Source organism: Sander lucioperca, chromosome 2 (assembly GCF_008315115.2).
Source record: "Sander lucioperca isolate FBNREF2018 chromosome 2, SLUC_FBN_1.2, whole genome shotgun sequence".
NCBI classification, from domain to species: domain Eukaryota; kingdom Metazoa; phylum Chordata; class Actinopteri; order Perciformes; family Percidae; genus Sander; species Sander lucioperca.
The window spans coordinates 5,048,624-5,066,967 of NC_050174.1; the positions used below are offsets into that span (position 1 = coordinate 5,048,624).

At 40.6% G+C, this 18,344-nt stretch overlaps 1 protein-coding gene across 1 annotated transcript; it reads left to right on the top strand.

Moving 5' to 3' along the window:
• Positions 1-459: 459 nt before the first annotated feature.
• Positions 460-16,088, top strand: naaladl1 (N-acetylated alpha-linked acidic dipeptidase like 1). The gene is made up of 19 exons (XM_031305179.2): positions 460-798; positions 1,492-1,664; positions 1,982-2,103; positions 10,051-10,170; positions 10,551-10,743; positions 10,943-11,036; positions 11,132-11,236; positions 11,521-11,606; positions 11,706-11,825; positions 11,916-12,001; positions 12,192-12,255; positions 12,392-12,459; positions 12,565-12,656; positions 13,268-13,361; positions 13,885-13,966; positions 14,262-14,435; positions 14,644-14,731; positions 14,832-14,924; positions 15,871-16,088. The coding sequence occupies exons 1-19, from the start codon at positions 605-607 to the stop codon at positions 16,040-16,042; spliced, it is 2,220 nt and encodes a 739-aa protein (XP_031161039.1). The 5' UTR covers positions 460-604; the 3' UTR covers positions 16,043-16,088.
• Positions 16,089-18,344: the final 2,256 nt, after the last annotated feature.

An 18,344-nucleotide genomic window follows, 5' to 3' on the forward strand; every position in this document is an offset into this window, starting at 1 on the left:
ATGTCAAAACCCATTGCCCCATATTTAAGTGCTAAGACATGATCACGTTTTCTTCTGTTCAAAGTATTAGGAAGCCAATAAGAGGACTTCTTAATGTTGCTTTTCAGCAATTTATTCAGTTTAATCTAATCCATTTAGCTTTGTTAAAACATGTCAAGTCTTTCATCCTTAATCCTTTGTTGACTTTTGCATCCTGAAGAAGTCCAGAAATCACTTTTCAAATCATAATCTTCCTTTAGAAACTTGTGAGGATATAAGGTTGGAACAAAATGAATGAGGCATTGCTGAAAATTACCTCACATGAATTCATGAATTTCATATTATATTACACACACACACACACACACACACACACACACACACACACACACACACACACACACACACACATAGACAAAGGGATAAAGTCCATCCCATCTGCAAACATTGATAAGTAAACTTTACAATGAGCATGTATCTTTCTTATGGGAGATCACTTCAGCAGCTGCACTGGTGTTGCAGTGATCATTTGGGAGTCAGATGCGAGGATTTCCTCTTACACAAGCCTAGATTCATGAGCAATTAATACAAGTATTTTTTTAAAGACCTTATTCCAGGAAGGAGAATGATAAAGCAGGTGTTGATTGGCGTTCTGTGCGGTGCTGCCGTACTGACTGCAGGTATCCTAATCGGCCACTTTGGTATCACCATGAGCTCGGCACCGTCCTGGGTGAAGGATGTGGCAAAGGATGTGGACGAGAGTCTCATTGAGAAGTTCTTGTCTGAGGTGGACAACATCCAGATTCAGGAAAACCTCAGGTCAGTTGCTGAATGATAACATTTTGATTATGTTGGTTATAAAAAACAGAAGCAGCTAGTAACTAGGGGTGGGAATCACCAGAGGCCTCACGATACGATATCATCACGATACTTATGTCACAATACAATGTTATTGTGATTTTAAACATATTGTGATATTCTGTGAATTTATTACCTTTTGTCCAACTTCAAATATTTCCGAATTTTAAATGATGTCCCCAAAAGGAAACTTTGTCAACATCTGTTTTATATAAAAAGATACATTTCTCTGTTTGTTCATCTCATTTCAATTTTATTGCTGCAAAATGGGATTGTCAAGCAGACAAACTGACCAACACATATATAACAATAGATCCATGATTGGCGTCTGTGTATCGATACAGTATTGCCACGGAAATAATATGCTGTATCAATTTTTCTCCCACCCCTAGTAGTAACTTGTATTTGGTTTACACATCAAAATGTTCTAGTCCAAAAAAAAAACTGAAGGCTCATAGACGTTCTTATGAGATCATGGGATTTATTTAGCATCATTAAGTGTTTCCGTAGATACAGTAGTATTCCTGAAGGTTCCTTTTGGGGTTTCACTAAGAAACCATTTTAAATTCCTTATAGGCCTTTGAGGTTTTAGACAGTAAATTATCCAAAACATTACCGGATCAAACCTTTTTTTTTCCTGATCTTTCTCCACAGGGAGTTGACCAAAGTGCCCCATATGGCCACCACAGCGGGAGACGAGCAGACAGTGCAGTTAATGCTAAAGAGATGGCAGGACCCTGAAACCGGTCTGGACCAGGCTTGGAGAGAGGAGTTCATGGTCTACCTGTCCTTCCCTGACCCCAAGAAGCCCAACAAGGTCACTGTAGGTGAGTCAACAGGTTGTTAAATGTGTTGGAATGAAAGTGGGGGCAGTCACCCCATCCCTCTCCAGACAGCATGTTTTTTTAAATGTTGGAATTCACTGGTCTTCACAAATTATACTTTGACTACAGTTTAAGAAAGTTCAGGAATAAACTGTAATTAACAGGTCTAACACAGTGAATTCACAGAAACTCCAAATATCACATTACATTATAAGATGGAGTGAGTCAATAGGCTTCAGGCCTATTGGCTACTAAGTGTTGTGCTTTATGATTTACTGCAGTGAAAGCTGGCACTAGTCACCATGAGTTGTTAATTTCAGTGAGCCCGTCTGATGAGGTGCTGTACACTGCCAGAGAAAAAGAGAAGACTTATACTTCAGACCAAGATGATCCTGAGGTCGTTCAGCCATACGCAGCATACTCCCCTGCTGGACACCCGAAGGTAAAAAGCTGAAATTCTCTTTAAATATCCCTTAAAGATCCCTGATCCTTCAGAATGTCCAAGGTAGTTGCTTTATCACTATTACCTGCCCCTTGTTGGTAGCAAGCAGAGCTGCCAAGGCCTGTCATGTAGGCCTGTCATGTCAACACATTCTCACTCCCATCATGTAAAATACGGACGCTTGGTCAGGTGCCTTTGGCGTTGTTATTGACCAAAAAACTCTCCTTTAACGTCAGATCTAAAAGCGCTTTATCTAAACGCACTGGGTCAGGACTGTTGACGTCACTTTTGATGCAGTAAGGTTTAGGGAAAGATCGTGGGTGGGCTTATAAAAAGGTGCTTTTACGTGACATGAGGGACAAGAACGGGACAGTTTGGTTTGGGAAAAGAAGAACGTGACAGTTGGGTTCAGGAAAAGAAGAATGCAATAATTGGGTTTAGGAAAAGAATACCAGGACAGTTGGGTTTAGGAAAAGATTGCAGGTGGGGTTATAAAATGCACATTTCAGTGACACATAGGACACAAACTCTCGTCTCCGGGGTGAAAGTCCTGTGTTGTTTGACCTAACCACCCCAACCAGCCTCCCCATATGGAATTTTGGCCTTTAATACTACCAAGGGGGTAAGCCTCTCCTCGGACCGCGAACCTCCTATGGCGCCATTTTAATGCTATAAAGCGATCACCCCCCGTTAGCATTCCATTGACTGCCATTCATTTTGGCGCCACTTTGACAGCGAATAACTTTACATCTGAAGCGTTTAAAGACTTTATTTGTCCATTGTTTATTTCTAAAGAAACACAACAATGTATAAAAGACTCTATTACCTTGTACCTCACGTTATGGCTCCGTAGCAGACGTTTTTATAAAAATAGGCTAACGATTGTGTCATAACCACGCGACTTACTGTCGCATAGTAGAGACATTACCGTATAGTACAGGAGAAGCTCGCAGGCAGTTTCGTCTCACATTAGCTGTTTAAGTGTAATTACTAATGTTAACTAGCATTTTAGTTAGCAATAATTAGCCTGTGCCTATGTTATCTCCTTACATATACCTACTCTCTCCGTCTCTGTAAGATTGGGAATGATTGAGATTTCTTTTGGCACATACCAGAAGACTTACAACTTTCAGACAGGTTGCTCACGTCACATTTACGTCGTCTCTCTCAGTTGGAGGCTGCGCAGTAACGCTCAGCACTCACCGGAAAAGTGCTTCTAACGGCCTTCACTGGTCTCCGTCCAGAGTAGCGGGATCTGTTGGTCCATTCTTATATACAGTCTAAAGAATTTCTAATATGGGAAGAAGTTCCACTCTCTCGTTACTTCCGGCTTCTGAACTGGTTGCAGTTCCACCAGAGTTCCATATAGGGGGCGCTCACAGGCCAGTGCAGAATGAATGGGACTCTATGGAGCTATACCCCTCAAAATCCACTTTTCTCAGGATATAATTTTTTGTCTAGTAATTTGAATGTTGCATTTGAAAGGGGAGGCTAAGAAAATACACACTGCAGGGTGTTAGATTTTTTTAAAGTGGCTTTTTTGTTCTAAAAAGCCTTTTAAAATGTCAATGACGTCATACACATATACGGCCAGAGATTCTGCTTTACGGAAAGGTCTGAGTCGCTTCCTTTTTTCTCTCGAGGCATCGACAACACAGCTGATAGGTTAGGCTCTCCCTGTTAATACACATGCTAGAAAGAGGTTTGCTAATGTTTTAAAGACCACGCTGAAATATTCACTCTGACATTCTGGTTCTGCTTCGGATGCCGTCAAGCGGGATCTCCGATCGTAATCAGTCCTTCACTGACCAATCAGCATTCATTAGCAGAATGCTAGCGTGTTATGGGCAACAATGACTCAACCTGTAACAAATCGAAAGGGCATAAGTACTCATTCATTCAACTTTTGACCTATAATCCATGTTGAACTTGCAAAAACTACAATCAAATCTGAGATTTCTCAACGACAATCAGGCGAAAGAGACAAATTTAGCCGTCTAGCTCCATAGAGTCCCATTCATTTTGCACTGGACCGTGATCACCCCCAGTGGAACTCTGGTGGAACTGCAACCAAAGTAGGTACAATGGGGCTTAATCAAGCCCCCAGGAAGAGCGCCGAGTCTAAAAGCCACCATGGGCTTAGCGGATAACGGTGGTACTGCACCCCATGGCCCAGAAAGCCTTTTCACATAGACTTTGCATGGCGAAAGAAACGTCTATATTTCAGCGGATAATTTGTTTCTGAGTATATCAACTTACCAGCCCGAACACTGAAAGGGTCCTTGTTTAAACCGTTACGTTTTTAACATTTTTAACATTCACTAGAAGCGAATCCAGAATTATTAAATTTGACATGATGAACGCGCATAGTGGACGCGAGCAGAGCCGCGGGACTTCGCCCACCCACTCACATGACTGTTCTCCCGAGCTCATGTAGCTAGCTGTAATAATGGATATAGCTAATGGTTGTAATTCACCATGAGTTCTATTAATACGTCCATGGTATTATCTTATGAAGTCATGATACATTCCAGGGATGTATGTAGCTGCTGTAAAGCCTGTTAGCTACGTGGATGTAACGTCATTAGCGTTTCCCAAACTGGCGGGCTATCGGCTAGCTAGCTAGTTGCTAACATCAGGGGTAGCTAGCATTGCTGTATTAAGATACATAGCTAGCTATATGCCTACATAACGTTACTACAGACATAGTGATTACATCGCCTTGGTTCTCTTATAATACATCCGAGGGCTGTATGCTGTAAAGCTTGTAACATGGATGAGAGCTGAAGCCATGGATGAGCTCTGTTCACGAAACTGCAGGCTAACAGCTAGCTAGCACTAGTTAGTAGGTAGCTAGCTAGTAGCACAACATAATTATTAAATCTTCTTGGTTGTCTAGCTAAATACATCTATCGTTTATTTAGCTAAGCATGTAAACGATAGGGAACAACGAAAACAATGTTTAACGTTAGTGAATATTTTAGACAATGAAAACGGCGAGTTCATGAGTTCGCCAGTAAGAGACACGACAGAGAAGCTCATGAACACGCATGTTGCTACCGGTTGCTACGACAACGCAAACAAATTGTTGCTAGTGCGCATGCCCATCGTGAGCCAACCAGCGTTATGGGCCAACAATGCGGAAGAGCCAAGCTCCATGTTTGCTTTATGCGCTTTTTCATGTCGGTACACGATCCGTTCTGCCTGCACGATCCGTTCTGCACATGCGCAAGATAATACTGTTTTACCGAGGATACGACCTGCACGATCTGTTCCACGCTAGCCTATGGCTAGCCTCCACCGGGAAGCTAACGTTAGTTTAACTAACAGCTAATTCGGCTAACCGCTAGCTGACAGCTAGATTCAGTCTAATAAAATAACGTTAACTCAAACGTAATGGGAAAAGCAGGCTACAGCTAAATTAAGACTTCACAGTAATAACAATAAAGACAAGTATTGAGTGATTGTATTTTAAATGAGCACAAGTAAAGTAGAACTGACGTAACAGCTGTTATATATGTTAGGTGTTTGTTATATATGTCAACGTTTATTTTCAAGTTTTATTTTGAGGGTCTTTTAAAGTTATTACATGCTGTCTCAGCTAGCAGTTAGCCGAATTAGCTGTTAGCTAAACTAACGTTAGCTTGCCTGTGGAGGCTAACGGCAGACCGCTACAATCAGCCAGCGGTTAGCCGAATTAACTGTTAGCTAAACTAACGTTAGCTTGGCTGTCGACCGGAAGCGTGGAACAGATCGTGCAGTGTCGTAAATCCTCGTACAACCGCGCATGCGCGAACATTTTGCGCATGTGCAGAACGGATCGTGCAGGCAGAACGGATCGTGTACCGACAGAGCACTCTCATTGGAACGTACGGGGCTTCCCGCCGAACACTGTATCCAGTTCTCTTAATACATCCATGGGCTTAATAGGGAGTGGAACGGCTTTCCGTAGACGGGCTTTGATACTGTCGGTACACGATCCGTTCTGCCTGCACGATTCGTTCTGCACATGCGCAAAATGTCGCGCATGCGCGGTTGTACGAGGATTTACGACACTGCACGATCTGTTCCACGCTTCCGGTCGACAGCCAAGCTAACGTTAGTTTAGCTAACAGCTAATTCGGCTAACTGCTAGCTGAGACAGCATGTAATAACTTTAAAAGACCCTCAAAATAAAACTTACATTATAACAGCTGTTATGTCAGTTCTACTTTACTTGTGCTCATTTAAAATACAATCACTCAATACTTGTCTTTATTGTTATTACTGTGAAGTCTTAATTTAGCTGTAGCCTGCTTTTCCCATTACGTTTGAGTTAACGTTATTTTAGACTGAATCTAGCTGTCAGCTAGCGGTTAGCCAAATTAGCTGTTAGCTAAACTAACGTTAGCTTCCCGGTGGAGGCTAGCCATAGGCTAGCGTGGAACAGATCGTGCAGGTCGTATGGATACGTAAAACAGTATTATCTTGCGCATGTGCAGAACGGATCGTGCAGGCAGAACGGATCGTGTACCGACAGATACTACTCGCCACCATTGTCGCTCTTAATAGTATGTCATCCTCACGCGCCGCGGAGCTGCTGCTCTGCCCGGTGCTTTCCATACACAAGCTAAGGGTTACTTATTGCATTGTATCTGACGCTGACAGCCAATGACCAAGCGTCCGTAGTTTATGGGTTGGTAATGTGCAAATCATGAAAATACCTATGACCTATGACAGACAAGTTCTTAGGGACCGTTCGGTATTTATGGAATGGACCACCGGAGGAAAATAGGGGAGGGTCATGTCTTTTTATTTTATGCTGAGGGGAGGGTCATCCAACATTTTTTAGTCTGGGTGGGGGGGGTCACCCAACTTTTTCATTCATGAAAAGAGCAAAATTTCAAATTGGCTTGTTTGGTGCATATTTATCCATGTAGCTCTCAGTCTTGGCCCCCTAGCAGATGGGTCTGACCGCATACGTGGAGTTTGCTGGGGGGGGGGGGGGGCAGGAGGAGCACTGCCCCCCTGGTGGCTCAAACGGGTAATTGCATTGTTTAAAAAATGAGTGGAATAATTACATCTGGCATGACCAGATATTTTATAAATATCTTAAATAACACAAAACAACTAAATGGTGATAGGTAATACATCTGATTTCATATACTGCTTTAGTAAAAACAATATTACCTGGCTGACGATGGGAGCAGCAGGACACAAAAAATTAAAGTTACTGTTGCACTAGTCTGGACATCTTGCTGTGCCAACCTTGCAATAAAGGTTTCCTAAATGCCATGTATATAAATGTGATGTCAGCTTACTAATTGATTGCGGGTTTTGTGTAGATTTGGACTTTTATACGTTTATTCCACTTTGTTTAAACGGCGAAGTGGAGAGGCCTCGTTCACCTGTTTGGAGCTGGCTGGTCGTATCGGCCTTGCTGGATACACCGTGACTCTGTTTGTGGATCTACTGATCACTGTGGATTACTTTTTTTCGTGTCATTTATTACGGCAAAATACAGATCTTTTTTCTCACCGTGTCTTAACGTTTTATGGTGACTTTGGAGAGGCATCTCTACAGACTGTAGGTCGAACACTGATTGTTCACTGTTACATTTTAGTTGAATTTAAGCGTCTGTCTATTGCGTTCCAAAACAGCCGTGCCGCGATTGGATTTCATAAGGGCGAATTGTTAAATTGTTATAATGTAACTTAAAATCTGCTTTAAAAATAAACATATATGTTTTGGAATATAATGTTCAGCTTCGGCAGCTTTACCTATGTTCTAAAATATACAATGACGAAGCCTAGTGACAAGTCCATAGCAACCAGTTTTGAATTGGTTAGCTTATATCCCAGTGTCCTTTGCTGAATGGTCTCAATGTTTTATTGTTTTATTTCATATGAATACTGGTTTACTAGAGGAGTAACTTAGTATTTGAAGTAATGCAGTAATGCATGAAGTGTACATTTAGTTTCCATGCTTATTGTGTTTCCACAACAATGTTAGTGAGTAAATCTACTGAAATGGCCACCACACCATAACAGAGGAGTGGGATGTGTAAGATGAGAATGCAGAGGTTAACTCTTGTACGTCATGGTTGTAAAAATCAAATGGTATCTGTACTTCTTTGCTAAGTGCAAACTTGCACGCAAGGGGAGGGTTATTCCTCTTTTTCAAATCATTTTGGAAGGTCATAGGAAAATTATTACTCCTCACGGGGTGAGAGTCACGTCTTTTTAGGTTAGAGGCCACAAAACTCCTCCGGTTGCCCCTTAATTAAATAACGAACAGTCCCTTACATACAATGTTTTACATTTAAATACTCCAAAGGATTCCAAAGATTGTAGATTTTTTGTTTTTTTTACTTGGACACCTACCTCCTACAATGAATGCATTTAATGGGGATAATAATAGAACTGTCTTCAGTACTGTATGTTCCCAAAGCTTCCAAGTCATTTTAACCTCAAAATGCTGCATATAATTTTCAAGGTTCTTACTTGATGTTAGGAAAGTTAATATGATTTCCTCGGCATATTAACTTTAACACCAAATATTGATTTCCCCCCTTTTGGGTTATGTAATGTGTTTCCGAAAAAGAAGACTCCCTCTCAAAGAAGGCTAGTAGTCATAGTAACAGAAGAAGCATCCAGTATTTTATTGCACATCCAGTTCATGGATTAACAGATAAGTGGACAGATACAATTACAGATAGTCTGTGGGACATCCCATTTAAATGAAGCATGCATCATTTCAGGGAAATGACTCACTGACACTATACAAATCACATGTTGTCACATTCCTGTCTCAAACAACTTAACAAGCTGATAACCTTTTAGGCCCCTTTCTTAACTTCTTATGTATTCTGGGAGAGGATAGATACTGTAGGTGACATTTTACTGCTTTAAAGCTTTAGTGCGTAACTTTTTCATATTAATGAACGTCCGTTACATTCAAGCCATTGCCAAATGAGTTGCTACAAACCTAATTAAGATCCTAATTAATCAGCTCCACACAATTCTCTCTGTATTTCTCAATATGGCTACGTTCAGAAGATTGTGTCGTCCGGCGACTTTTGCACGCAGAAACTCGAGTGAAGACAATTACCTTTTCTGAAGAGTCCATGTTTTTTTAATCCTCCGTGTCCTCCTTAGCTACCAAGGCTGTGAAGGAGGGGTGGGGGCTGTGCGCAATCACGGAAGGCTTGTATCATGTGGACGCACCGACAGTTTTGTTGTCATTACTTAGAATTCATCATGGCGGGGTACAGAAACTATGCAATATAACTTGAAACAATGGTCAAGTGGAGTAGATCTGGAGCTTGGGGGAATGTTTATGTGAGAACTTAAAAAGTGAAAGATGAAGCATAAGAGAAAATTAAATTGGAATACTGTTTTTTTTTTAGCTGTTTCATTGTTTAGTCAAAGTCAGATGACCGGTGAATTACTGGTGCCACAAAACAAACGGCATATGGCATCCTCAAGGTTAAAACCATTTTGTCTTATCAGGTACTGATAACACTTTATAATGTAAACTGAGTTGAAAAAAGAGCCCATCTGTTGGACGTCAAAGACTGGTTGATCTGTAATGTTGCTATCTGTCACCATCTATATCAGAGGAGCCATAATATGGCTTGTAATGAAAGAGGAGGCAGTGATAAGGAACAAAGTAATTTGTTAGTCAGTATTATGTTTCAAATAACAGCACAAGAGTTTAGCGATATAAATCTCAGGGATATGTTTTAGATTGGATTTGTAAGAAGATTTAGAATAAATATGTATAGTATATATACAGTATTTCTTAGACAAATATTGTCCTTTCTATGTGTAGTTTAACTTCCCTTTGCCCAATCTGGGTTCAGCTGCGAGGATCTGAACTTGTGATCACGAATAGATCACCATAATCCTGGCATCACTTCATTATAACTTGTGTTGCTTCTATCGGCCAACTGTTCTGATGGTTTAGGGAAAACTGGTTTACGCCAACCAGGGAAAACCAAGTGACTACCAGCTATTGAACAACACAGTGGACCTTAGAGGAACTATCGCGATCACCAGATATGGCGGAGCAGGAAGAGGTGCTAAAGTAAGTGACTTATTATTCCTTTGTGTTTGGTTATGTTTAATACAGTTAAGCAGAGACAATCAGTCTAGGAGCGCCAAAATGCCTGTGCCAGAAGTAGCAGTTAGTGAGCTTTGAGTGTTTTGGCAAGTGCTATACAGTCAACACCTCTAATCTTTACAATTACACATTTTATTGAGATAGTAAAGGGAGATGGAGGACACAAGTTTACAGTCTAACCAATTTAAACAAAAGTAGCTTTGCTTGGCCAGATTTGTCTTTACAGCAATGAGAACTAATATCAACAAATGTAAAAACTTTGCAGTGCTGCACAATAGGCCTGGAAACCCCAGTCTTTAATCATTTCTTTATCATTTCTTTAATGCCATGTGTGTCTCATCCAGGCCATTAATGCAGCACCCTACGGAGTCATTGGTGTGCTTGTCTACACAGACCCTTTGGACATCAACGATGGTCTCATGTCAGACATCAATGAGACGTATCCTCACTCCTGGTATATGCCGCCCTCTGGTGTGGAGAGAGGTTCCTTTAACGGTCAATTTGGAGACATGCTCACACCATACCTGGCTGCCAAAGGTAATGAAATGGTACTCTAGTATTTTTCTGTTTTATTGTGTGTACTACTGCTGCACTTTGGCTCCAATACAATCTGAGGAGGGGCATTTACAACAGCTACATACAGCTTCAAACATACATAAAGATAATAAATCAGGTCAGTGTTACTTTAATGTTTAAGTTTTCTATACATTCTTCACAATTATACATTATTTTGCAGAGGAAACCTATAGAATACCAGCCGAGAACATCACAGGGATCCCTCCAATTCCAATTCAACCAATCGGATTTGAGGATGCCTACAGACTGATCTGGTATGTGATGAGACAAATCTGCTCGTGGGATTAAAACAGCCCAAAATGGTTGGATGTAAACTAATTCTAACTTGTTTTTCAATTGGTCATTTCAGTGAGCTAGGTGGAAAAGCAGCTCCAGCTCAATGGCAGGGAGCATTCAACTGTACCTACAACTTTGGCGGTCCGGGGTTCCAAAATCCATCTGCTTTCAACAACAGGTAGTCAAGTACCAGTCACATTCAGACATTATCTGCATTTAAAGCTAATCTAGTATGACTTTGTATTGAGCAATGCACCTGATTAAATTAATAAAAATAAACAGCATCAAACATCATCTTTTTTATTTTATATATTACATCTGTTAAGTCTTTTTCTCTTGTTTTCAAACCTTATTTCACCTCTGAATTGGCTGTTGGAGATGAAGTAGCAGTATCGCACTGGGAAATCTATTTGTCTCCATTCCTTGTTGCTTCATACTTCTGAATTTGAACCTCTTTTCCAGTGATGTGAAACTCGACATCTTCAACTATGAAGAGAAGAAGAACTCCTCCAATGTGATGGGAGTTATAAAAGGAAGTGTTGAGCCAGGTGAGACTAGAGACCAAGTCCTAATTAGACATTCTACATCATCTGTTTTCAGCTTTTAATTGCTCTGTGTTTGTACTCTGTGTGTGTTTATGTCCGCAGACAGGTATGTGATCTATGGGAACCACAGGGACAGTTGGGTTCATGGTGCCATCGACCCCAGCAGTGGGACGTCGGTCATGCTGGAATTGACTAGAGTGCTGGGCAAGATGGTCAAGCAGGGTGAGGACAGTTTGAGCTGAATGAGTGACTAATTGTTTTGATTTATATTGCTGGAGAAAAAGAGTTAATCTCTGTTCCTCTCTATGGCAGGCAAATGGAGGCCTCGCAGGTCCATTATCTTTGGAAGCTGGGGAGCGGAGGAGTTTGGCCTTATTGGGTCTGCAGAATACACAGAGGTGATTTGCAATTAATTCACAAGATTAGACATAACACAAAGCAATATGGTCATGCGTTCATAAGCAATAAAACACACACATCTTATGGTGGCTATTGTTAGCAAAGTTTAGATTGATATTCCTGTATATAAGTACTGCTTGTAAACTTACTTGACTTACAAATATGACGTTGATCTTGTCTTTTCTCCAGCAATACTTCACCAAGCTCAGTGAACGAACCGTCGCTTACATTAATGTGGATATAGCTGTATTTGGTAAGAAGCTCTTGCTGCACTACATGTCAGGACTCAGGAGTAAATAAAAATTGTTTTTTCAGCCTTCAAATGTCTGTAGGAATGTTCTTGAATAGTGTTACTAATCCAAAACACTCCTTCATCTTCCACTCCTCAGCCAACGCCACTCTCAGGGCTTCTGGGATGCCATCACTACAGAAAATCATCTTCAAAGCTGCAAAACAGGTGAGCTGTTGTGTCAGTTCAGGTGTTTCTCTCCAGCATTTGTTAACAAAACTATTGTCCACACACCACCAGGAACCTATCACATGATGTGTGTTTGTTCTCCAGGTCGATGCACCTGGACTGGACTCCACATCTGTGTACGACAACTGGATTCAATATTCCAACAGGACAAGCCAGGCCAATGGACTCATTCCCAAGTAAGAATTACAGTTAGACCTGACATTTTCCCACATCTTGCATTGCATCCTGGGAGAAGGATCAATGTTTTTAATGCCAAATCCCCCATCTCTATTTAAAAGTTTGCAAAACTATATATGAAAGGTATTTCAGGTATTTGTGATTGGACATTTGAAACAATAGGGTTAGCTGGTTGACTGGATCAGACGGATTGAGAAATGTAAACCCACCGCGATTGTTAAATTGCTCTTCAGCAGAGAGGTAGATGTTCATGCATATAAATGTGTGGATCTAACTGTTGCAGCTGAAAAAGAGCGTACATTTTTTCAGCCACAACAGAATGCATGGAATATAATATGAACATTTTTGTTGCGTTTCGTCTGTATTATGTGGTCATGACTCGTTGGATAACCCCATTGTTGTTTTTTTTTAATTTAAGATTCAACAAATCATGGCATTGAAACTGCAGAGTTGTACCTATACAGTATGTTGTTTATTATCTGTGCTGTAAAGGGATTAGCATTGTGAACATGTTTATATTTAAGTATACTATATGTGTCTCAATGGAAATTTCAGGTCTGTCCTACACTCAATAAAAGATGCTTCTTGTTTTCTTGTTGTCCTCTGACAGTGTGGGATACCTGTCAGGAGCAGGGAGTGATTACGCTGCCTTTGTCCATTACCTGGGAATCACGTCCATGGACATTTCATACACATACGACAGGGTATGAAAGACTTGCCTCCTTTGACTTACAGTAATAGATTTTTGTCTGATGACAATGTGGGTGCTGTATGCAGATTGTAGAAACCTTGTATGGTAACAAATGTAATTTCAAAAGTTCTTCAACTGTAATACAGTTTGATTTTTCCACATACATTTGCTGGCCAAGAAAGGCAGCAGCAACAAGCACAACAAATCTCTTCAATCTGTGGTGCAATGCTGTGGCCACAAATTAAAGCCTTGTTATTTTGTTGTCTGCTGTCATTTATTTAACTCTTTATTTGGGTCCAAGACACATTCCTTCTTCCTGCCAACTGGATCTGAATTTTCTGGCACTTTGCTATCTTGCTGCACTTTTTACTTTCAAGCTCTCTCATTTTGCTTCTTGTTTGAAACAGGCTGTCACCCAAGACAAAAAAAAAATATTTTGGTGCGGGTGTGTTTGAGGAGAAGTCAGAATTGGATTGAACTAATTTACTCAGTCATGTTATGTTACTCCTATCATATGGATATTTTTCTTCATACAGAGTAAAACAAATGCTCGGATTTACCCTGCGTACCACACAGCATACGACACCTTTGACTACGCTTCAAAGTTCATTGATCCTGGTGAGCAGTGATTTCTCTCATTATCACGTTGGATTTTCTTGTGTTGTACCTACCTCTTGTACAGCCAGTCAATACATTTATTTCTGTAATTGTACTGCGGATCATGCCTATTTTATGTTATATTGTTCAAAAATGTGGTATATTTTTAACAAAAAAAAATTGTATTTTTCAACCAAACAGTTTCTACTCAATTTGTCCATTTTCTGTTGTCAAATTTGACAAAAACAAACAGCAAAACATCACCCTACAATCCCTCTTGTGTATAACATCTCATTTTACCACTTCCTCCTCTTAGGGTTCGTCAGTCACCAGGCCATTGCCAGGACAGCAGGAAACGTCCTGATCCGATTGGCTGACAGCCTGCTAGTACCATTAAACTGCAGTGACTACGCTGAGACTCTGGAGGACTACCTCAACACAGCAGTGACTCTATATCAGCATCAACTGCAAGAAAGGAATATCTCCATGGGTAAACACAGGATTATTCAGTGATGGAGGGGAACATTGCAGTACATAACACACACTAATATAAATATTACGCAGGTAAATGAATTTCATATTTCAGGCTGCACTAAAGAACAGAACAAACAACAGAAGCTGCATCAGCAGTCACAGAGGATTAGAGAGGGTGAAATCTTTGCCGGAAGGCTGCACAGCTGATCTGTGTCTCGTTTCAGAACCACTAAAACGTGCAGTGGCCAGCTTCCGCAGTGCAGCTACTCATTTGGACCAGGTGATACGCAGTTCAGACCTGGCAAATGAAACGTAAGAGCACAAACATACAGACATATTATCTCCTTGGCCATCCACATAAAAATGAATGCCAGTTAACCCCCTCCTCTCTCTCCGTCTCTCTTCTCTGAAGGCCTCTGACAGTCAGAAGGATCAACGACCAGCTCATGCTGCTGGACCGAGCTTTCTTGGACCCTCTGGCCTTCCCAGATAAATATGCATACAGGTAAGATGAAGATGTAGTCATGGGGGGTGCATGTTGGTTTCAGAGGCGGTATGCAAAATCTAAAGAAGCTGACATTATTAGTTTGCTGTACTTGACGGCCACAAGATATACATACAAAGAATATAGGAGGAATGAGCGCCCAGTAAAGGCCAACAGTTTTTTTTTTGTATTACTTAAAACCTTCTGACTCTAAAAGGTTAATAGAAAATGCTCCTGCAGGACTGGAATTAATCAAAGTTAACTTTTTTACCACAAACAACAAATGCTCCTGACTTTTTCCTGGTGGCATTATGGTGCTGCAACATGCAGTTATTAAAACTCACATAGCGACAGACATGAATAGTGACACACAGTGATAGAAAGACAACAGGCCCTCTTGTTTGGCGCAAAGGGACATTGTAAGAAAATGCTGGGGGGCCACACTAGCAACATGGCTCACTATTGTTGAACTGATTGCCATGACATTCATGTTCCCCAAACAATGTAATCTATTGACTTTAGTGATCCTGTCTCTTTTCCTCTAGCACCACCATGAGGTTGAGATTTGAGGTTTTGAATTAAATGGATTGGATATATCTGCTAAACATTTGCATGTATATCATCATTGTCAGCATAGACAAGCCGCTGTACCTAAAGAAAGCCTGGCAGAGCTGCTAGCATAGCTGAGTCTAAGTCTTGTTACAAAGACACCTGTAAAGCATTCATTCTATACAATAAACTCCATTTTATTTATCGCGCATGCTGCATTATTGAGGGTCCCCAGAGCTCAGTTTCTTTTAAAAATCTTTTCTGTCCCTCCTCTTCTTTGTGACTCCCTCTTACACTCGTCTCTACATGCAATGTAAGGAATAATGTCAGTGATTGTTACTTAGCACATCTCTGTTAATTGTTCAGCTGCCTATCATTGTTACATCACTCTTTCTTAACCTCCCTGTATGCCACACAGGCATGTTATCTGGGCCTCAAGTAGTGCCGGCAAGCCAACCTTCCCAGGTCTGGCTGATGCCTTTGCCAATGCTGAGTCACAGTCCAGCGCCTGGGACAAAGTGCACTACCACCTGTCAGTGCTGAGCCAGGCCATCGAGGGCGCTGCCCACACACTGGGTGACGTCATATAGACGAAGAGGAAGGAGGGAAGTACTGCTCTCGCTCAGGGATTAAAAACTGCAGCCGACGAGCACTGATCAGCTCGGCCATGATGAGTTTATGGATGATATTAAGTGAGGGGATTTAGGAAGCATGGAACGAAGCTCATCACCAAACAACAACACGAATGATTTCTTTGTTGAAATGATTAAAATATTTAGGCTTTTTTTTTAATAAAGCAAATCATTAGATTTGAACTACTGTGAATAAAGTTGTAGTTTTTTAAGTGTACACCAACTGTTTGTTTTCACATTCATAGGTTAAAAGTACCTTTCTGCAGATCACTAATACCATTATTTTTCACATTGACTTTCGTCCTGACTTTTTTTTTTCTGTTCTCATAGCAAAGATCACATTTTTCCATAATTAACATTTTAGGGTCTTGACATATGATGGTATGTTTTAAGTTTCAAAGATCAAACACAGCACATTTCTGCTTGAGCAAGAATGAGTCACACACAATCAATGAGGGATGATGACGTGCTAATTATTCAGATTATGCATTATTCAGCATCTACTGTATGTGTGGCAAAACGATTCCATCTGACAGAAGCAGTAAACAGTCTTACCCCTGAGTCATCAGACTGTCTGGGCATGAGGGAAGCAAACAGATACTGCAGAGCATAGCAGAATGATGCAATATAAAATTAACTGGGTGTGTGATCCAGAAGTTAATGGATCAAGACCGTCCTCTGCATGTATTGGGTGGTGTAATGGCATACAGAAAGATAAAAGTTTTTAGTAAGAAAGATTGTCATATTGAGAGAAATGACTATTAGCAACATTTGTCAGCTGTCAATGATATGTGGAAATCAGCACTTTAATATGTAAGGGTTCACAGCAACACAGGATTACAATCAGAGCTCCAAGGAAGCTAAATCATCTATATGCAAACTGCAAAAAATGCTAATTTTGTACTGACAAACTGCACTTCATCAAAAATCTACATTTAGCCTGCTGCCCTATTGCAGGCCTGGATGTGGAGCCGCAATACTGGCTCATGCCACCAGGGGTCAGAAGTTCCTTTGAGACAATCCTATGGGCCAAATCCGCATTTGGTATTACAGGTGTTGCTGTTACAAAGTTGAGTGACTCTAGTGGGCAGCTACAAATCCAGTCAAATCAGCCGTCTGGAAAAGGTAATTCATTTTTACAAAAGCATCTCATGATAATGCTGCCAATAATGCTGTTAAGCCTAGATATTATTTATGTGTAATGAAGAAGGAAATGTAAAGAAAGGGAGAAAAAAGCTACGGAGAGAGATGGGGAAGTAAAAGAAGCATTAAAAGCTGTTCATCCATGAGCACATGGGTTCTTCTCCTTTACTTGCTTTCCGGTTCAGGCTCTTCTGTAAACACAGGTCTCTCAGGAACTGCTGGTTTTATCCAAGCGCCCTCCCTTCTGGTTAAAGTTTACAGTGTCAGTCACACCCATCTGAGCCCTTAGAGCCACTGCGGAAACACTACACTGGTGTGTAATAAATAATAATGTGCGTTTGTGTGGGTTGGTGGATGAGAGAGGTGGGTGGGTTCATTTATTTTGAATCTTTATTCTCCTAAAAAAAAAAAGAAAGAAAAAAAAGATGGGCCCCTTTGGTTTTTGGTTATTTTTAAATTATATAATACTTTACAAAGGTGGGCCAAATGAAGTTAAATGCTATTGAGCAGCATTGTAAGCTTTACAATATGTATTTAAAGCAACACAAGACACTTAACAAAGCTCTAGAAGCAAACTGCAGGTGGATCAGTCACAGAAACAGAAACATTTATTTTTACTATGTCAAACAAATTTAATCAGGACCAGGCTATAATCCCTTTTTTAAATCTTGATTTTAACAAATTTGTGAACAGTGATTGTCAGGAATTACAGGCTGTTTTGTTGGGAGGAGGATGAGGATGGATTCTATTTCCAGCAATGCTGTACTTGACATTCAGACAGTTGGACATTAATATTTTGCAGAACAACCCAGGTCTGTCTGTATAGCCACTGAGCAGTTTCAGTGGTGCAGTAGAAGCCGGGGGAGGAAGCACTTTATAGCTTAAAAGGTTCCTCTCATGCTGATTTGTAAACAATCTGCACATAATTCTGGTTTGTCTAAAGTCCGGGTGGAAATAGAATAGCCTGTTGACACAAGTATTTATTTGACTTGAATACTGTTTTAATGGTTCTTAAGAAACATCTGTTAGTTTCAAAGGGACACTTCAATTTTACATGTGAAGTTCAGTTTACTTAAAATGGTTAGTACCACAGCATGTGAAAACAGTTGTATAATGC